At 47.4% G+C, this 19,435-nt stretch overlaps 1 protein-coding gene across 18 annotated transcripts in view; it reads right to left on the reverse strand.

Annotated features, from left to right (window-relative positions):
* The window catches only part of Trerf1 (transcriptional regulating factor 1), a 223,217-nt gene continuing 203,782 nt past the window's right edge, over positions 1–19,435 (reverse strand). For 13 of the 18 annotated variants that reach the window (XM_052192243.1, XM_052192242.1, XM_052192247.1 and 10 more), the window contains 4 exons: positions 17,738–17,851; positions 9,240–9,446; positions 6,154–6,401; positions 1–864 (listed from right to left, as the gene is read on the reverse strand). In XM_052192243.1, the coding sequence (XP_052048203.1) occupies positions 546–864; positions 6,154–6,401; positions 9,240–9,446; positions 17,738–17,851 (888 nt within the window). In that variant the 3' untranslated portion in view covers positions 1–545. The remainder of the gene's footprint in view (positions 865–6,153; positions 6,402–9,239; positions 9,447–17,737; positions 17,852–19,435) is intronic. The other 5 variants (XM_052192259.1, XM_052192255.1, XM_052192250.1 and 2 more) reach the window with 1 other exon arrangement.

Below are 19,435 nucleotides of genomic sequence, written 5' to 3' on the forward strand. Positions count from 1 at the left end.
AGAGAGAGAGAGAGAGAGAGAGAGAGAGAGAGAGATGTTAATTCTTCTGATTTGAGAGAGAGAACTCTTTCTGGTAGGTCAGAACAGAATAAAATAATTCTTCATGGGAAAACATGGCCTAAAGTCCCAGAATGAATGGGATAACCTGCTAACTACACACACACACACACACACACACACACACACACACACACACACAGAAAGTATGGAGATAAAAGGCAACCAGGGTGGCTGACATCTGAAAGCAAAGCCACACGAAAGTGAGGCCGTTCCCTAGAGAAACGGCCTCACGAGAACACAGCCCAGATGAGACACCTCTTAAAGACAGTTGTGCCAATATTTTATTCCCCCCAACCCCCAACAAAAACAATGTAAAAGAAGGTAAAAGAGAAAGAACTGGATTTTCCCCTCCCTTAACCTGAAGAAAAGAACCGCCTTTTAAACAGGTAGTTTAAAAGGGTTTCCAAGGGAGCAGGAGGCCCAGGTTCTGCAGACGACGGAGGTGGAGGCCGTGGCTTCTGTGTCTCTAGGTGGTGAATGGGAGTTTAGAGTTCAGTATCACCCTGAAGCAAAACCGAATCTTGGTCATCCAAGAGAAGATCCGAGCCTACCACCTCGGCCTCGGCCATGACGCCTAACTGCTGGACCACGTCATCGTCCAGGATGTCCACGTCCTTGACCGGCTTCATCAGACTCAGGTGGTCCAGGGGCAGCAGCTCAGGCCCCGCCGGCCCCGTAGTCCTCTCGATGGTGGCTGCCATTTCTGCTGCGAAAGCTGCCTTCTGAGCCTTCTGCCTCTGCTGTTCCTCTTGCTGCCGGTGGGTTTTCATGTGCGCATTCCGGCTTTTGATCTTAAAGAAGACCCTGCAGAGGAGGGAGAGAGCAGCCTGTGAAACCTACGGGCCAACCTCAGCTCCTAGAGATATAGATACCCGTTTCCCCCGCAGTTTCCTGCAGGGACTTCGGGGACTCGGGCATAGAGGTCCAGTTTGTGGTAGCTTCTTCCTGCTGTGACCAGTCACCTCTTCCAGCATTATGAGGAAGAGGAATGGGGACAGGAAAACTCAGATGGTGTGTCCTGTCTCCTCTCTGTGCTAATGGAGATGGCAAAGGGTTTCTAGTCTGTCAACTTGTCTAGCAGGTGCTAGTGCCTCTCCTTTGGCCTCCTTGCATTCCCACCCTTAACCACACCCTCTGGACTGGAAAATCCCAAACTCTGCTGATGGCAGCCTCACCATAAAACAGCCCACCTCTGTCCCTGGCTTCAAACCTTCTTCCTGTCAAAGGGCTGGAAGGTTCTTCCTGCACACACATGGTGACCCCTTTTCTCCTTATACCATTTCTTTTTTGCTGCAGACACCCCCCTTGACCACCATAATTATCATTTCATACTGTTTCTTTAGAATGAAAGCGGGTCTTAGCTAGGAGAGGCTGTGCCCTCTCAGAAAGTATCCAGCAATGTCCGGAGACATATTTGTTGTAACCAAGCCAGGAGGTATCTGGTCTGTTAAATGTCTTATTTTCAAGGCCAGTCCTCTCTCCCACCCCCAGGCAAGAAATCATGTGATCCAAAATGTCAGCAGTACCTGCAGCCCTGGGAGAAAGGAGGCCAGAGTCTCTAGTTCAAGGGTCCGGCCTGTTTATCATTCTATTGGTTTTTTTTTTCATTTTTGTGTTTATTATTCCAGACACTGGCACACAGCTGTGTCTGTTGATTTTTTTCCTACTGCTTTTGGGATGTGATGGGAGAGTGAGGTGGTAAGACAAGGAGCAGGGCCTGTACTTGCTACACTGTTATCATATACGCTGTTTTCAAGAAAGTCAGCCCAGATGTGTCTGTGTTTATGGAGAAAGAAAAGCATAAATACAATTTAGTCACTCTCCCAAACTAACCAACCAACCAGACAACCCACCCACCCAGCCTGAGTTCTACAGCTTGAGGGCTTCTATCTGGACATGTAGAAAATGAACAGGGTGGGGGGGGGGCCCTGGAGAGCTGGCTCAGTGGCTAAGAACACTGACTGCTCTTCTGAAGGTCCTGAGTTCAAATCCCAGCATCCACATGGTGGTTCATAACCATCCATAATGAGATCTGATGCCCTCTTCTGGTGTGTCTGAAGACAGCTACAATGTACTTAGACTATTCATTAGATATAATGAATAAAAATAAATCTTAAGAAAAAAAAAAGAAAATGAACAGGATTTGAGCATCTGAAAGAGGCCATCTGTGAACTTGTTCAATTGTTGTTCCTACCTGGAAAACCTCAGGAAACATTTCTAGTTTTCCTAAAGTCTTACTTGGACTTTGCTAGGCAATGATCTATGGAGGGGCAGGAGAGAGGCTTGGCTGGGAAAAGGATCTGCAGAGAAAGTCTGACCGCTTTCAGTTCTTTCCCCAACCCCACAGGACCCACATAAAGATGGAGGGAGAGAACTGACTCTACAGAGCCGTCTCCTGGCCCCCCACATGTGTCCTGGCATGTGCGTGGACACACATGCACACTAATAACAAATAAAGCCAAAAAGAAAGAAATGATCTCAAGTAACATAAAGACCAAAAACAAACAAACAAAACAAAAAACAAAAAACAAAACCCCAAAAAACAAAACAACCCCCCCCCCTCACTTGTGCTTTTGAAGCACAGCTGGAAACACCAGGCAAGCGCTCTCTTGCCCACACCGATCAGATGCTCTACATCTGCACAGAGTGAGATTTCCTGCAGACGGGACCCAAGCCTAAGCACGGTTACTTTCACTGATTTACACCTACTTTTAGCACACAACATACTTTTATACTTTTTTTGTTTTGTTTTTTTAAAGACAGGCTCTCTTGTAGCTCAGGTTAGCTCTCAACTCCATATAGCCCATGGAGGACCTCTGGGTCCCCCTGCTTCCATTCCATTCATCCATCTATCTGTCTGTTGGGGGTTGGTCTGGTATTTAATGTTAAATACTGGCCCCCAAGATCTGGTCGCAGTCCAGAGAGCACATTATCATGTTGTGTAAACTTTGCTTGCTAATGCTCTCTGACTGCTTAAATAAAAGTGGCTGACGACAATTACTGGTAGGCGGTATAGAACAGAGGTAGTCAGTTACCAGGCTACGGGTTGCAAGTAGGGACCGTGAGGTGGACAGAGAAGGAAAGAGAGGACAGAGAGAGAAGGTGGTTGCCAGGAAACCCGATGGCTCATGAGCACCTGGCCAGAAGTGCATCCTGAGAACAGGCCGAGGAAGCAGGAGCAGCCTGGGAAACTCAAACAGTGAGGAACAAGGGGCATATGGCTGGGATATAGGTGAGAATGCATAGAACCTGCCTAGTCTAGGCTTACAGATTGTAAATAAAATACCAGGTTCTTGTGTCTTTCATAGGGACAAGCTAGAATAAATAATTCATTTACATCTGTCCATCCATCCATCCACCCATCCATCCATCCACCCATCTATCCATCCATCCACTCATCCATCTATCCATCCACTCATCTATCCATCCACCCACCAACCCATCTATCCATCCATCCACTCATCTATCCATCCACCCATCCATCCACCCATCTATCCATCCATCCACCCATTCATCCATCAACCCATCCACCCATCCATCCACCCATCCATCCATCCATCCGTCCATCCACCCATCCATCCACCCATCCATCCATCCATCCATCCACCCACCCACCCATCCATCCACCCACCCATCCATCCACCCATCCATCCATCCATCCATCCATCCATCCATCCACCCATCCACCCATCCATCCATCCATCCATCCACCCATCCACCCATCCATCCATCATCTGAGACAGGCTCTTGCAAGGTAGCCCAGGCTGTCTTCGAACTTGTGATCCTTTCCCATCAGCCCCTGTGTGGCTTTAAGTCATATTTTGAATGAAACTAAGTTTCACAGTGTAGAGCTTTTCATCTGCAGTGTCAAGTGCCTGCTCAGCAAATTTTGGATTTTAAGACTAGGGATCCTCAGCCTGTGGAGTTTTTGCCTGAGAAGGCCTTTCATGGGGGTACACGCTCCCACGGCATGAGGTCTGCACACGTGGAGGTCGGGATACAACTTTCTGAAGTCAGCTACCTCCTGCTACCACGTGGGATCTGGACTTGTCGGCGAGTGGCAGCAAGTACTCTGTCTGCTGGGCGTTTCATCATCCCCTCACTGGGCTGCTCTAAACAGTGCGTCATCAAGAGTCTAAAACAACGTCTAACAGTCTTGGGCGAAAGCAGGGAGGACCTACTCACCGCAGAATGCTACGGAGTCTCCTGATACAGTATTATCATTATTATTATCTAATATCACAATTGTTCTTTTTACTTGGTTGTTATTTTTTATATGAATAGGTGCATGACTATGTAATTCTGTGCAGCATCTGTGGATGCTAGAAGAGGCTATCAGAGGGTAACATTGGAGTTACTGATGGTTGTCACCATTTGGGTGCTAGAAGGAAACCCGGGTCCTCTGGAAGAGAGACCGACATTCCCAGCTGCTAAGCCATCTCTAGTGAGAATTCTGGATTTTCTTTTAAAAAAAACATAAAACTATAATAAGAATATGTTTTCGTTTTAATCCCAGGTGTGGGGCTGTGGGGCTGCTTTGGACTATCTGCAGCTGCTTACTGTGATTTGTCTCATGCTATAGCAGAGGTGTGGTTTTGCCATCTGCAGATTGTTTTTGACATTGTTTCTGAAATTTTCAGAGGGTAGATGAATGCTAGGGGTCCAAGAGGTGGGGTGGGTTGGTCACTTGGGAGGGTTGGCTGTGCTATGTTAGTAGTTATGTTCAAAGAAGAAATAAAAAGAAATTCAATTCAGGAATCTTTCTCTTTCTCTTCTCTATCTAGTGATAGAAGATGAAGGGGGGATAAAGGGTAGGAAAAGAAGAACCCACAAAGTAGCCAAGAACAGTTACATATTTCTGTTGCAGGATATTTGATCATACTGTGAACCCTGAGATTGTTATTTACTGAAAAAAAATCTGTTTCTAGTTGTGGTGTGGCTCAGGCCTTAGCACATCCCTCTGGGTGAACTACAGACACACCCTTAGCACACACTTTTTATCCCAAACAATGACGTTAAAGTTTGTCGATAAAAGAAAGCATTGATGTTTGAAGTTGATATCTAATTGAGTGGCAGACAAAGTGATAAATCAGAGAAAATTTTGATAGAATAGGCTATCTCCAACTCTCACGAGGAGAGAGGGGAAAGGGAAGTTACTTCAGGGAGGGATGCAGAGAGAGAAGGAAGGGGCAGTTTTACCAGACAGTTATGGATAGAGGTTGCAGAGAGAGAACAAATAGACACAGGTGAAGACAGAACAAGCCACGAATGAGACACCGGATTAGAATGTATTGCCAGAATTAGTTTGAGGCCAAGCAAAGCAAACGGTCAGAGGCCAAGAGACAAGTCAGGATGGATCAGTCAGCTTGGAGAAGGGTTTGAGCCAGAACAGCTGAGTTGACTAACCATCTATAGAGTTTGAAAGAACAAGAAAAGGGTGAGCTTATTCAGTAGTTAAGTCTCAGAGGCTGAAAACATTCTAGGCATAGATAGAATGTCCAGGCTAGAAGCTTCTAGGACCAGTCCTGGGTTAGCAGACTGAGGCAGTAAGCCTTGGAGACAATTATATCAGGCAAATATAAGTTACTTTTACACATTTTCCCAGCCCACCTGTCATATTCTGTGAGGACGTGGAAACAGAAGTCCCCATTGGCCTCACTTACGGAACTAAGAGAGCCACCTGGTAGGTGTCACTCCAGTTACCTTTCCTTATATGCTTGAGATATTAGAGACTATCAAAGAAACTCAACAAGGCCCTCCCAGTTATCAGGATGTGACAATGCTGTAGCCTTGGGGTTAGGCAGACTCACTGAGAAGGAAGCTTGGAAGGAGCCATGCATTTTTACCACTAGTTAGGCTCTTTGTAAGGTAGCTAACCAAAACAGAGCAGCTTAGAGCTGCTGTGATGTTAGAGAATATGGTAATTGATTAGTGATGTCTGCTGTGGGCAGAGGCATGAATTTAGGGAGTGAGAAGATCTATCTGCAGACCCCTGGGTGGTATTAAGGGGTTCCTGAGAGTCAGCTGAGAAACAGCCCCACAGAACCATCATTCATTTTGACCTTGGTTTGATCCCAGTACAAGTGTACCTACTTGCCACACTCCTTGCAGGGGAAGATGGTGGTGGGGTCTGTCTCTCCACTGGTGGTACTGTGAGACGGTGAGCTCTTCACTGAGCAGTACCCGCTCTGGGTACCACCTGGCTTCTGCTTCCCAGAGGGGACAGCACCTCGGGTCTTAGCCACCTGGTTGGTGCCACCATGGATGCGGGCGTGACCGTTCAGTGCCTGTCGGGAGCTGAACACCTGAGGAAGAAAGGGAGCGACATGACATCTACAGTCCTGAAAAGGAAATTAGGGTTGTTAGTTACTTGGTGGCAAAACATGGGATACAAGAAACAGCACAGGGATCACACAAGCAAGCACTGGGTGTGTGCCACAGAAAGCAAAGCTTAAATACCCCAACCACAAACTCTGGGGATCAAACTTCCTTCCCTGGTCTAACCAGAGCACAAGCCCACGTGGCTCAGTACCAAGGACAAAGCTCTTGTCTCAAGGCCAGGAGACTTAGCATCCAGATCTAACTTGAAACTCTGTTGCAAATATCAGAGGCCATTAAACCACTAGATTCTCAAATACTTATTCCCTCCCCCATATGCAAAATGAGAGGAGTTAGAGGGCCCCTCAATAGCTCATTGTTTTAAATCTTGTTGCTTTCTGTAATGCTGGGGATGACCTGGGCCTCACACTTGCTAGGTGAATGTTCTTGCTCTGAGCTCCACCTGCAATCCCAATCCAAGTGTACTGAAGAAGCCAAAAAGGCCTCATGGTTTTAAATATGAGGCAATCCTCCCGCCTGTCTCCCGAGTGCTAGAATTATGTCTGTATCACTATGCCTGGCTGGGAGTACGCAGAGCGATGACTTCACTGAGTCAGAGTCTATCTGCAGTGAGGCTGGCCTTCACCACACTGTGTAGCTGAATCCTTAGCCTCCTGCCTCCCTCCCCCAGGTGCTGGGAGGACAGATGTCTGCCTCCACGCCTGGCTAGTTTTTCAGATATTGCCAGGGAGCCGGGCTTCTTGGCTTCAGCACTGTGGATACACAGGACTGCACAGGTAGTGACTGTCCTGTGCACAGAAGGTGATTAGAGGCTGCTGTGGTCTCTACCCACCAGACGCTGGCCCCACCTTCCCAGTCCTGGCAAAAATGTGCTTTCAGTACCAAATTAAGCTCTGTCCAGGGCTGCTGGAGTACTGGGCTACGGCCCACAGACCTCTAAACCAACAGCCTTTATTCCATCCCAGTGGTTTTCCTCTCTCTGTTCACCTCAAAGTCCTCTTTATTATATTCCAAAGAATTTATTTCTGATTTACTGAACCCAGTCTTCATTGCTAGGCATGGGATAAACCATCAATCACATTTTTTTTTAAAATGAGATTTTTAAAAAAGTCATTAAGAATGTATCTTGCTGAGCATGTCTGATTGGGTAAAGTAAAAGATGACCCCACCCTCTGCCAAAAACAAGCCAAACCAAAAACGAACCCCAAACCCCCAAATTAAAAACCAAACATTGATTGTACCCTAAAGAATGAATTGAAAAAGCGCCCAGTTTCTGAACAAATTCACCAAGAAACATTGTCATTTAAAGTTACATCTTAGTTTGCAGGAAGCCACTTAAGCAAAATAGCAGTGCCAGGGCGCAGAGGTCAGGCGCAGAGGTCAGGCGCAGAGGTCAGGCGCAGAGGTCAGGCGCAGAGGTCAGGCGCCAGAAACCCAGCCTGCTGACCACTTCTCACGCTCCCACAAGGCATGGGAACGGGGCATGTATACACTCCTATTTTCTGTTTGCTTGTTTTTGAGGCAGGGGTTCTCTGTGTAGCCCTGGTTGTCCTGGAATCCACTCTGTAGACCAGGCTGGCCTCAAGCTTAAACTTGCCTCTGCCTCCCAAGTGCTGGGATTAAAGACATGTGCTACCACCAAACAGCTCACTTCTGTTATTTTTTTAAAAACCTTTTCATTTTTCTCAAAACATTTTATAAAACATTTTACTTCTTTATTTCATTTGAGACAAGGTCCCACTGTGTAGTCCTGGCTGGTCTTGAACTAGAGAAGCCTGTGTTCGCCTCCAGAGGGCTGGGACTAAAGGTGTGTGCCACCTGCCCAGTCCAGGAGATAAACACTTTAACATCTGTCTTTAAATGGCAGACTCAGTGACAACATCAATATGCCTGTGTCAGACAAGCGAAGGTGAGCAGAGGACGGGGGGGCCTCCTGAGAAGGGGCTGACACCCCCGGAACAAGTCTACGCCAGTGTCAGGCTTTAGGAAACCCAATTTGGGAAAATCTCAGCCATGCAGACTACTGGGGACGGACAGGACACACAGACGCCATGCTATACAGCGTCTAGGATGTGGAACCTTAGAGGACACTGGCCCACGTTCCGTCAGGCTCGTCTGTGCTCAGGAGGAAGTGGAGGGGACCCCAGACTCTCCCCATCCTGGTCACATCAGTAAGTTGCTTAGTGAAGTTTTGTCTCCCCAGACTGTAAAGCCAAACTTTAGTTGCTTGGAAACAACTTGCTCAGATGTCACTAATGTGACCTTTGAATTAGAAGTAGTGACACTTTATTGAATATAAAAAGCTAAACTATCCAGAGAGATAAAACCAGAGGTGGTTCAGGCATGTCACTGTGTTATGGAGGGGAAACCCTGGTGGAATCTTCTAGTGAATTTAAATGTGTGTTGCCAGGGTATAATGTGGCCTTTGGTGACACACAGTCGAGGACCTGCAGAGTACCAGGAGACAGTACAGTAGATAATGTGGGCCTTCTGGAGGCCTGCGCTCATGCAGAGCTGTCAATCACTTCACTTGCTGAAGGCAGTTTTTCTTTTTTGGCCTGGAGGCGGAGTCTCAGTATATACCTCAGGCTGGCCTCAGAGTGCTGGCAATGACAAGCCTGCCCCCACACTTGGCTTCAGGGCCCCTCCTAATTTCCCCAGCATGAAGCATTATGCTTGGCGGAGAACATACAGTCGTCACTCTCCCTTGGCCAAGCGAGTAAGAACGTGGTAGCTACGTGGCAGGCGTCAGGCGTCTGCCAGATGTCCACTGCTCTCAGAACTAGGCACAGCGGCACGACCCTCACGTCTGCCAGAGCGGGGACAGCACAGATACTTACAGCCCCGCAGTTGGGCATTTCACAGATGAAGTTGCCTGACGGTTGCTGGCCCACAGCCTGCATGGGGGGCCCCTCAGTGGGAGGCAGGGCAGGGGCGGGCGGTGGCTCTGGCGACTTGGACACTTCACTCTCCTCTTCTTTTATGGATTTCCTATCTTCTTCTGGGTCCTCTTCTTCCTCCTCAGCCTCCTCTTCCTCTTCGCTGGTCTGTTGTTAATAAAAGCGAGAGGGTAATATCCCCAAAAGGCAACTTCATGGTGGACAGAAATCACAAGCCATGGGACACTGGGGCCTGGTTATTCTTCCTACGGAGAGTGACAGAGTCTGTGGAGGCAGGTTTCTGGACACTTTGGATCTCGAGGTCAAGAAATCTTCCTATTGCACTTGGGTGCCCCCATGATCCCTCATAGAGAAACTTGCTAAGGCAGAGGGGAAAGGTGTGGAGAGTTCTGCCTGGGGGTGGGGGAGTGGGAGGGTTGGGGGGGATAGGGGGTAGGGGGTGGGAAGGTAGGGGTGGGGGAGGGGAGAACAACAGTGGGCAAAGCGCTTGTTTCACAAGCATCAGGACCTGAAGTCCCATTCCTTGACCCCAGATAAAAGCCAGCTGTGTAAGGGGTGCCTCCAGGGCACTGTTGGAACAATGAGGTCCCTATAGGTTGTGGGCCAACCAGCCTAGTCTAGAAGTTAAGCTCCAGTCTCACTGAAGAGACCCTGCTTCAAGAAATAAGGTAGAGGGACTGGAGTGATGGCCCATCCACTAAGAACTCCGGTTGCTCTGTCAGAGGACCTAAATTACATTCCCAGCACCCATGTCTAGGAGGTCACCATCACCACTGACTCCAGCCCCAGGGGATCTGATGCCCTCTTCTGGTTTCCTTGGGTACACACACACACACACACACACACACAGGCTAGAGAGATGGCTCAGCAGCTAAGAGTGACTACTATTCTTCAGATGACCAGGGCTCAGTTCTCAGCACCCTTATTAGACAGCTCTCAACCAATCTCAGTCTAGTTTGAGAGTATATGATGATGTCTTGCGGCCTCTACAGGAACCTTCATGACTGTGCTACACATATACAATACATATTCAGACCCACAGCACATATATACAAAATAATAAATCTTTAAAAACATCTTCAGGTGGGGTGGAGTCTAGAGAGATGGCTCCACAGTCAAGAGTGTTTGCTGTTCTGGCGGAGCTCCCAGGGTGGCTTCTCAGCACCCACATAGTGGCCATAACCCCTCCATCCCAAGCGACCTGAACTCTATAGGCACGAGGCAGGGATACGCTGCACATACATACATGCAGGCAAAATACTCCTGCGCACAAGGTAAGACTTCAGATAGCAAGTTATTGAGCAGAGTGGTGTGGGTAGGCTAGGAAAGAATTCAGGGATTGATTTGACTCTAAAATAAAGATTAAATTATTTGTTTTTATTTGTATGTTTATGTGCACCATGTGGAAGCCCGTGGCCAAGGAGGGCAGAGGGTGTCGGATTCCCCGGAGCTGGAGCTCCGCATAGTTATGAGCTGCTTAATCTGGGTACTGGGTATCCAACTTGGGTCTCCAGCAAGAACCCTAAGTGCTCTTAATTGGGGGGCCGTCTCTCCATCTTTTTTTGTTCCATGTAGCTCAGCCTGGCTTTGAGCTTGCTTTGTAGCCAAAGCTGCCCTTGACTCCTGAGCCCGCGCTCTCATCTCTCCAGTGCTGGACTTAGAAGCATAGCCTCACCACACCTAGCTTGCTTTCCTGCTATCTCTTTCTGTTTCCCAGACAAGATCTCTCAATGTAGCCCACAATCCTCCTGCCTTACTTCTCTTTTTAAAGATCTATCTATCTATCTATCTATCTATCTATCTATCTATCTATCTTCCTTCCTTCCTTCCTTCCATCTATCCATCAATCCATCTATCTATTGTATCTAAGTACCCTGTCTTCATGCATATTAGAAAAAGGCATCAGATGGATGTGAGCCACCATGTGGTTGCTGGGAATTGAACTCAGGACCTCTGGAAGAGCAGCAGATGCTCTTAACAGCTGAGTCATCTCTCCAGCCCTTTGTCACAGCTTAAGTGGGTAATAGACACGCATCAGTAGACATGGGAGTTTAAGAAACTCTCCTCTCTTTCCTGCTCAGGCAACTACTTGACTCTGCTCTGTGTTTCCAGGGTAGAGCTAGGGTGGCTGTTCCTGCACGCCCAGAAGTGGTCGAGGACCAGGAATCAGGAATCCTCTGACACAGGACTTTCATTTTAGCTAGATTTTTTTTTTAACCATTCACAAAAGGCGTGCATACATAGGCCACTGAACACCCTCTAACAGTCATCCCATTTACAAATGACTGGAAACATAAATATGTCCAGCTGTCTCTCCCTGACAGGCCAGTTGCCTCTGCTTATATATAGCAGGCAAGCTCCAGTTTGCTTGTCCCCAGGGCTGTGCAGCTCCAGGTGAGATTTTGATTCTTAGAAGTAGGAATTTCTGAAGAATAAAGATTTCTGACAATAGTGATACCCTGAATCCACAGATTGAGGTTTCCTCTCTCCAGTGGTATTTTATTTTTACTTTTTAAGACAAAGACTCATCACTACAAAACCCAGGCTAGCCTAGAATTATCTGTAGACCAGGCTGGCCTTGAAATCTCAGAGATCCACCTGCCTCTCCCTCTCAAGTAGTGGAATTAAAGATATGAGATACCACACCTGGCTTTTTGATTTTCCTTTTTAAAAATTATTCATTTATTTTATGTATATGAGTACACTGTAGCTGTCTTCAGAAGAGGGCATCAGATCCCATTACAGATGGTTGTGAGCCACCATGTGGTTGCTGGGAATTGAACTCAGGACCACTGGAAAAGCCATCTCTCCAACCCTACTCCTGGCTTTTTTATTTTCACTTTTAGATTATGTGGATGTCTTTGTATATGGGTACAGGCAAACAAGTGCCTCAGAAACCAGAGGCATCAGATCCCCTGGAGTTGGGAGCTACAGGCTGTTGTGAGCAAGCCAGTGTAGGTGCTGGGAATCAAATCCAGGTTCCTCTGCAAGAGCGACAAGTGCTCTTAACTACGAAGCCATGTCTGCAGACTCTCCTGCCCCCATCCCTCAGGACAAAGTTACACACTGCAGTCCAGACTGGCCTAAAACTCACTATGTATTCCAAGCTGGATTGTAACTTCTAGCAATTCTGTGTCTCCACCTCCTGAGAGCCAGCATTACAACCATACAATACCACACTAGTGGCCACTCTCCAGTGGGGAATTACAGAGACAAGACCCGCCAACACAAGGCAGTTACCACTCTCCCCTCTTCAGTGCTGTTCACAGGTAATGTGATGTAACACACAGGTATCATGCCCATGTAGACGCAGAGTCAAGAGGTGGCGTTAGCAAGCTAAGAAATGGCCAGTTTCCCGCCAGTTAATTAAGATCAATTAGTAATGATTACACAGTTAGTGCGAACTGCACAGGCCCAACACCTTTTGTGGAGTAGTTTCTAGAAAAAAGGCCCCTTGATAGTAAGGAATATACAGGTTGGTGTTATATAGATGGCCTTCTTCCTGTTACCCATCCCCCTTCAAATCCAGGGTCTCAGGTGAAACAGTGGATGCCATCTTTACAAGAACTGTTACTCTGAAGTCTCAACTATTAAGCAGACATGGTCTCCACTTTGGCATTTATAAGACATGCTACACAATAAAGCTTTATAACAATAGCACTTGTTCCACGGTACTTACTATAATTGCAATTTTCCCACAATGCCATCTCCATTGGCTTAAGAACTGTGAAGACATATTTCATATTTGTAGCCACAAAATTACAGATTGAATTCTACTGCATAGCAGCTACCCACATCTCAGGACTTCAGATGGGTTTTTATTTCAATTGGCAATCTGTATAAGTTCCTAACGTATTTATCATCAAGGTGAAGTAACTCAGAGATGCAAAGATCGGGGGATCAAACCCCAACATGCAGCACTCTGCAGCTACATGTTGGCCATTTTATGATGTGCTGCAGATGGAAACATTTAGAACAACTTCAGATGGGACCTGGGCAAACACAGGGCAGGGAGGAAGAGATACACACACACACACACACACACACGTGTGTACATGTGCACGTGTGCACACACACTCAATTATATGTAGATACAATTATATATATATAGACATAATTGTGTGTGTGTGTGTGTGTGTGTGTGTGTGTGTGTGCTACCTCCATGCCCTTTCTGCAGAAGCCAGAAGAGGGTGTTAGATCCCCCATAGCTGGGATTACAGGCAATCGTGAGCAGCCCTTTGTGATTGCTGGGAATAAAACCCAACTCCTCTGGAAGAGCAGCAATTGCTCTCAACCACTGATCCTTCTCTCCAGACCAAGGAACGAAATTTAACACCATGCCCAAAGCTAAATTGTCCACAAGCTCCTTGTAGAGGACAGTCTTTTATACTCACACTGCAATAAACAGGGAAATTGGACTACTGACATCCAACCCAAATATGCCAAAGATATACACACGAGTGTCAGGGTTGAGTTGATAGCAACGATGAAAGGTATTATAAATGTGTGGTATTTGTTGGGTACCTCCCCTCCCCCTAGGATTTGTAATTCTCCCAGAACTCTACAGATTTCTTTTTTAAAGACATTATAAAGTCAGCCGACTAGGTCATTTTCCTATGCTCACATAGCTGACCAAGAAATTGAACTGAGGGGCTGGGGTGTTGGTCCCATTGGTAAAGTGCTTGCTTTGCAAAATGAGGATCTGAGTTCAAGTTCCAGAAACCACTAAAAGAGTTTGGCATGGTGACATGTGCCTGTGAAGGCCACATCCCAGAGTCACAGAGGTGGTGACAGGCAGTTCTCCGGGGATCCCTGGGCAGCCAAGGCTCACCAGTTAGCACTGGATCCAGTGGGAGAGGGTCAGTGGTGGCTCAGGCTGGACCTCACACTATCCTGCTGAGCATGTGAGCATGCCACACCCACCCCCGACCATCTGTAGGACCGAGGCCTTCAGCTGGCCCTCAGGGAGCCTCTTTGGGTTTTTTATTGTTATTTTTTCCCCTCTGGGAAAAATGCCTTTAATTTTTTTTATTACATTTATATGTGTGTGTGTGTGTGTGTGTGTGTGTGTATCCTCCCACATACCACATGTTGAGGTCAGAGGACAACTTTTAGGAGTGGGTTTTCTCCTTCCATCTTGTGGCCCCAGTGACTGAACTCACATCACCAGGTTTGGCAGCAAGCGCCTTTACCTGCTGAGCCCTCTTGCTGGCCCCTCATCTATCCCAAGGCTGAGGGTGAGGACCATGAGCTACGGTTGGGCCTTCTGCACTGTTCCCTGTCCTGGGTTTCCATTCTACTTGGCAGTCAGTCGGTGTTTGGACTCTTGACTGGACTTAGAGCCCCAGAGGAAGTCGGTAGGTGCGGCACCTTCTCCGCTTTTCTTCCTCCTCTCAGCCAGCACCCTGGCCCGGCCTTTCCTCTATTGACGTACACTGGCCAAGATGGCATTCCTACTTTGCATGGCAAAGCCTCCCTAGCGACATTCCTCTGCACAGCACCTCTGTGCCCCATCCATCTCCCTCGGGCATTCACACAGGGATGCTACTGTGAACCAGAGATCCCTGTCTCAGGAAAATGTTCGTTCAACCGACAAATATTTCATTTACGTATTCCCATTCCCTGGGGCACTGTCCCTGGGCCCTTGTTACACCAGAACCTGAGAAACTGCTCTTTTAGTAGACCGTATCATCGACTTTCCCTGATGTGCATGTGTGCATGTGTGTGGAGGCCTGAGGTTGCCGTGTGCAGTCTCCCTCTAGCGCTCTCCATCGCATTCAGGGTCTCTCAATTGATCCCAGAGCTCAGACACGACTAGTTTGGCTAGTCAGCCTGCTCCAGGATCCTCTATCTCTGAGCCTTCTAAACACTAAAATTATGGCTATACAGCTATGTTCACATGATATATACACAGATTCTGGGCATCCAAACCCTGGCCCCCTGCTCTCAGAGCAAGCACTCTGACCACTGAGCCACTTCCCTAGTCCCTGAGATCTTGTGTTTGTTTTTTTTCCCTGAAACATGGCACTGACATGGTCCAGAACATTCCAGAAACAAAAGGGTCTTTCCCAATCACTGACGCCATCTGTCCCACTTTACGGCTGAGCAGGGACTGAGGTCCCAAGCCTCAGGACAGCATTTCCTGGGATTGCTCCCTTTCCATCTAGTCTATTCATGCGGACAGCCTGGCTCCCTGACCCGGGCAAGCCTCCTGCCTGGCCCGCAGCACTTGAGGCTGGGTATACTTTGGCTCTAGGACCTTCTGGTTCTCATTCATATTGTTTTCAAATACTCTTGGAATTCACAGTCAAGTTTCCATTGTATGTGGAATTCCACATACATCCAAATTAGAATATATTCTGTGAGTGGTGAGCTCAGAGAAGACAGGCACCATTTAGCATCTTGACTGCTGACATCCACTTACACTGCTGTTTAAACATTAAGAAAAGAAAATTAGGGAACTTTTTATTTTTGATTTCCCTAGTTCCTCCTCTGCCTTGCAAGGGATCTTTCTCTGTGTGTCTGCTGCATGGGTGCGTTTCCTTATCCCCAATAGATGCATCCTCCAACCTCCCCCACCCCCAAAAAAAACTGCTAAAAAATTATGCATGTGCACCATAGAATTTGCCTGATGCTTGAGGCGGCCAGAAGAGGGCGCTGGATCAGTCAGGACTGGATTTATGGACAGCTGTGAGCCACCACAGGGTTGTGGGAACCAAACCAGATCCTCTGCAAGAGCAGACAGTGCTCTTAGCCACTAACCAGTCAGTCTCTCAGCTCACATACTGATGTGCATGGTGTGTGCAGCTGACAGAACCACAGTAGTCCAGATTGTTCTCTCCTTTGTTCTCTCTTCCTTTCACATTTTATATTTTCAGTTTTTAAAGACTTACATATTTACTTATTTAATTTATTCATTTAGGTATTTTTTTGAGACAGGGTTTCTCTGTAGCCCTGCCTGAACTGGAACTTGCTCTATAGACCAGGCTGGCCTCAAACTACCCAGTGCTGGGATTAAAAGTGTGTGCCACCATTGCCTGGCTGACAATTTGTTCACATTGAGAAAGCAGGTGTGGTAGGAATGTAGGAGGGACACTGATTCTCTGGGGCGGGAGCTGCTATTTGGATGCTGGAAATTAAACTAAGGTTTTCTGGAAAAGCAGGATCCACTCTAAATACTGAGCCATTTCTGTAGCCCCAGGCCTTTACTATTAAATTTTATTTTTATTTATTTAGTTTAAGTTTTCATGTAGCCCAGGCTAGCCATGAATCATGCAACCAAAAATGACCTAGACCTTTTGACCTTCCTCATCACCAGCTTCTGAGCTGCAATGGCCAGAGAGTCATCAGGTCTTGGGTCTAGAATATGAGGATGACTCTGGATTGTCTGAAAATAAGCATCAATGCCAGGAGTGGCTGGTGACTGGAATTTAAGGACTGGAATCATCCACACCCCTATAGTAGCTCCTCAACGATAAGTCTTTTTGGTAATACTCCCTACAGGTCAAAGTGCGTCTTGGTCACTCTTTAGAGGGAATGCCACACAGTCCCAGACCTCCTCCATCTTTCTGACATAGGTTATTGTGGGAGGCCTGGAGGTCCTCGTGCTCCCAGATAGTACTATGGTAAACACAGAGGGTTGCCCTTACGGAGGAATGGATCTATAACCTCCTATCTACCACAGAGGCTGGGAGCAGCTGTGGTTATTAGTCTGGTGACCTCTGTGCTATCTGTGTGACAAAGACCACACCAGACCTCCCGCCCACCCCGTCCTCATCATGAGCTTGCCGATCTACAGAACCCACTTTATGGAAGATGTCACATGTACTTTACAAAACTTTCTATGCAGTCATGTCTTCAGCCTTATTGTGCTCATGGGACTGTGTTAATTATCACCAGGAAAATGTTCACCAAACTGTGCTGTGCTTAAATATCCTAAAAAAACTACTTAGACCAGAGTCCTAAAATTTAAACCGTCATTATCTACTGAGTAGAACCATGCTCCCTTCTCAGCTCCTGTGGACTTTATTGTGCTGGCCATGGTGGTCACAGAGACCCCCGCACATTATGTTCTCAGGCCATGATAGACAGTAGAGCTGTGAGAACACATTCCTGAGTCAACCAAGACAACTGTGGGACAGAGCACACTAGGTTCCCTCCGCCTCCTGCCTGCCTACAAACGCAAAGCCATTACATCTTTTACTAAAGGAAGGGCTACAGTCCGAACCTGGGAATGCCTTCCTCTGCCTACAGGAGGAAATCAAGTCCTAAGTTTCACAGTGCGCAGGAAACTCTGTCACCTTTCCTAGCTGCTACCTGGTAAAACCAAAACACACTAGCCACTTACTAGCCCTGGAGTAGAGTGCGGGCAGGGCAGAGGGGGCAGAGGGGTCAGAGGGGTCAGAGGGGACAGAGGAGCGACTGAGTAACACTCTCACCATGCAGTCATCAATGATTTCTGCCAGGCGTGTCCGGTGTTTCCGCCCTAGCCGCATTATCTTCTTCCACGTGTAGTAGTACTCCACGCACTGAGCCACTGTCTTGGACTTCACCTGCCAAGAAAGGGCAGCCATGATTAGCTCCAGCACCCGATGGCAGGCAGACTTTGGAATCTTTCACCAAGTGGGTCTTAGGGATTGAACTCAAGAGTGTTGGGCTTGGCGGCACCTAGTGAGCTGTCTAACAGCACCCCCCCCCCATCCATTACCATTATCTTAAGACTCATTCCAGAAATTCTTCACTCAGGTATCAGGTATGTTCTTCTCTCTGATATTTTTCCTCACAAGAGGCAGCGAGCACAGCATAAACACTGTTTTGTGACATGATAACCTTTACCCAGCTTGGAGTTTTGTAGACCAAAACAGAGGCTCTTCCATTTAAAGTGCCGGGGTGTTTGGCTCTTTATATTGCTGACTATCAAAACCTACTTATAATCTAGGTGTGATCCCAGCACTTGGTAAGTGTGGGCAAGGGGTCAAAGGTGAAGTTCAGACTCAGCTAAACAGCCAGTTCTAGGCTAGCCTGGGCCATGTGAGACCTTATCTTAAAATCAACCCAACAAGACCTCAGCAACAGGTGTGTGTGTGTGTGTATGTATGATGTATAAGACAGAGGTGTAAGCATTATAGGTACAAGAGCTTCCCTAATGCGGGGTACAAGCTCTGCCCTGTGATGTCCCAAAGAAACAAAGGTAACTTTTACTTAAGATGCTTCAGTCTGGGTGTGATGCCTGTAGGAGGACTGGAAATCATCCTTGGTTACACACTGAGTGGGGTGGGGGGCATCCTGGGATACTTGAGCTGGCTCAGTGGGTAAAGGTGTATAAGAGTCTGAGCTTGTTCCCTGAAACACTCTCATAAGTTATCTTCTGATCTCAACTCCCCCATAAACACAGTAACTAAAACACCGCATATGTGTGGGACAAGAAGGGTCAGGATTGGATTAGAAACTGCACAACCTTTCCTGGCTGCAGTCTCTCACTTGAAAATCTTAGCTGCTCTAACCTTCAGAACATTCTGGACCTTAGGTCTTTGGATGAGGGGAGCCCAATCTGCACATGTATTTTGGACTGAAGCATTGTTTCACTTAGTTCATAGGCCTCTATGCTCAGGGAGAGTTCAGTCACCCAGATATGGAGATGACACAGTAGGGATACAGCCACCTACACCATGAGAAGAGGAGGGTACCACCAGAAGTGTTTGTTGTCTTCTTCAGCGTCCACCCGCCATTTGGATTACTACACTGGAGTCATCCCTGAGATGCGAGATACTGCCCCGTGCCCTTGGTTAATACACTGTTTTGGCTGGTAAATGCCACACACAACTGGCCACGGACCCCAAGCGCAGGGGCTTTAAGGAATAAGGTGTTGACAGAGTGGCACAGTCTTAGTGTGGCTCGTCCCCAGAGGGCTCGTGCTTTGGGAGCTGTGAAATCTGTAATAAGTCAGGCTTGTCAGGAATGATAGCAGGGTTTGGATCCCAGTACTTGGGAGAAGTAGAAGCAGGTAAATCTCTGCGTTCTAGGCTAACCTGGTCTACACAGAGAGAGGTAGCCAAAATGGGGGTGGGGTAGAGTGGGGCTCCATTAAAGATCACTAGGTTGTGAGGATGAGCACTACCCTGGGATGTATTAGGTGT

The sequence above is a fragment of the Apodemus sylvaticus genome, chromosome 9, assembly GCF_947179515.1.
Source record: "Apodemus sylvaticus chromosome 9, mApoSyl1.1, whole genome shotgun sequence".
In the NCBI taxonomy this organism is placed as follows: Eukaryota; Metazoa; Chordata; class Mammalia; order Rodentia; family Muridae; genus Apodemus; species Apodemus sylvaticus.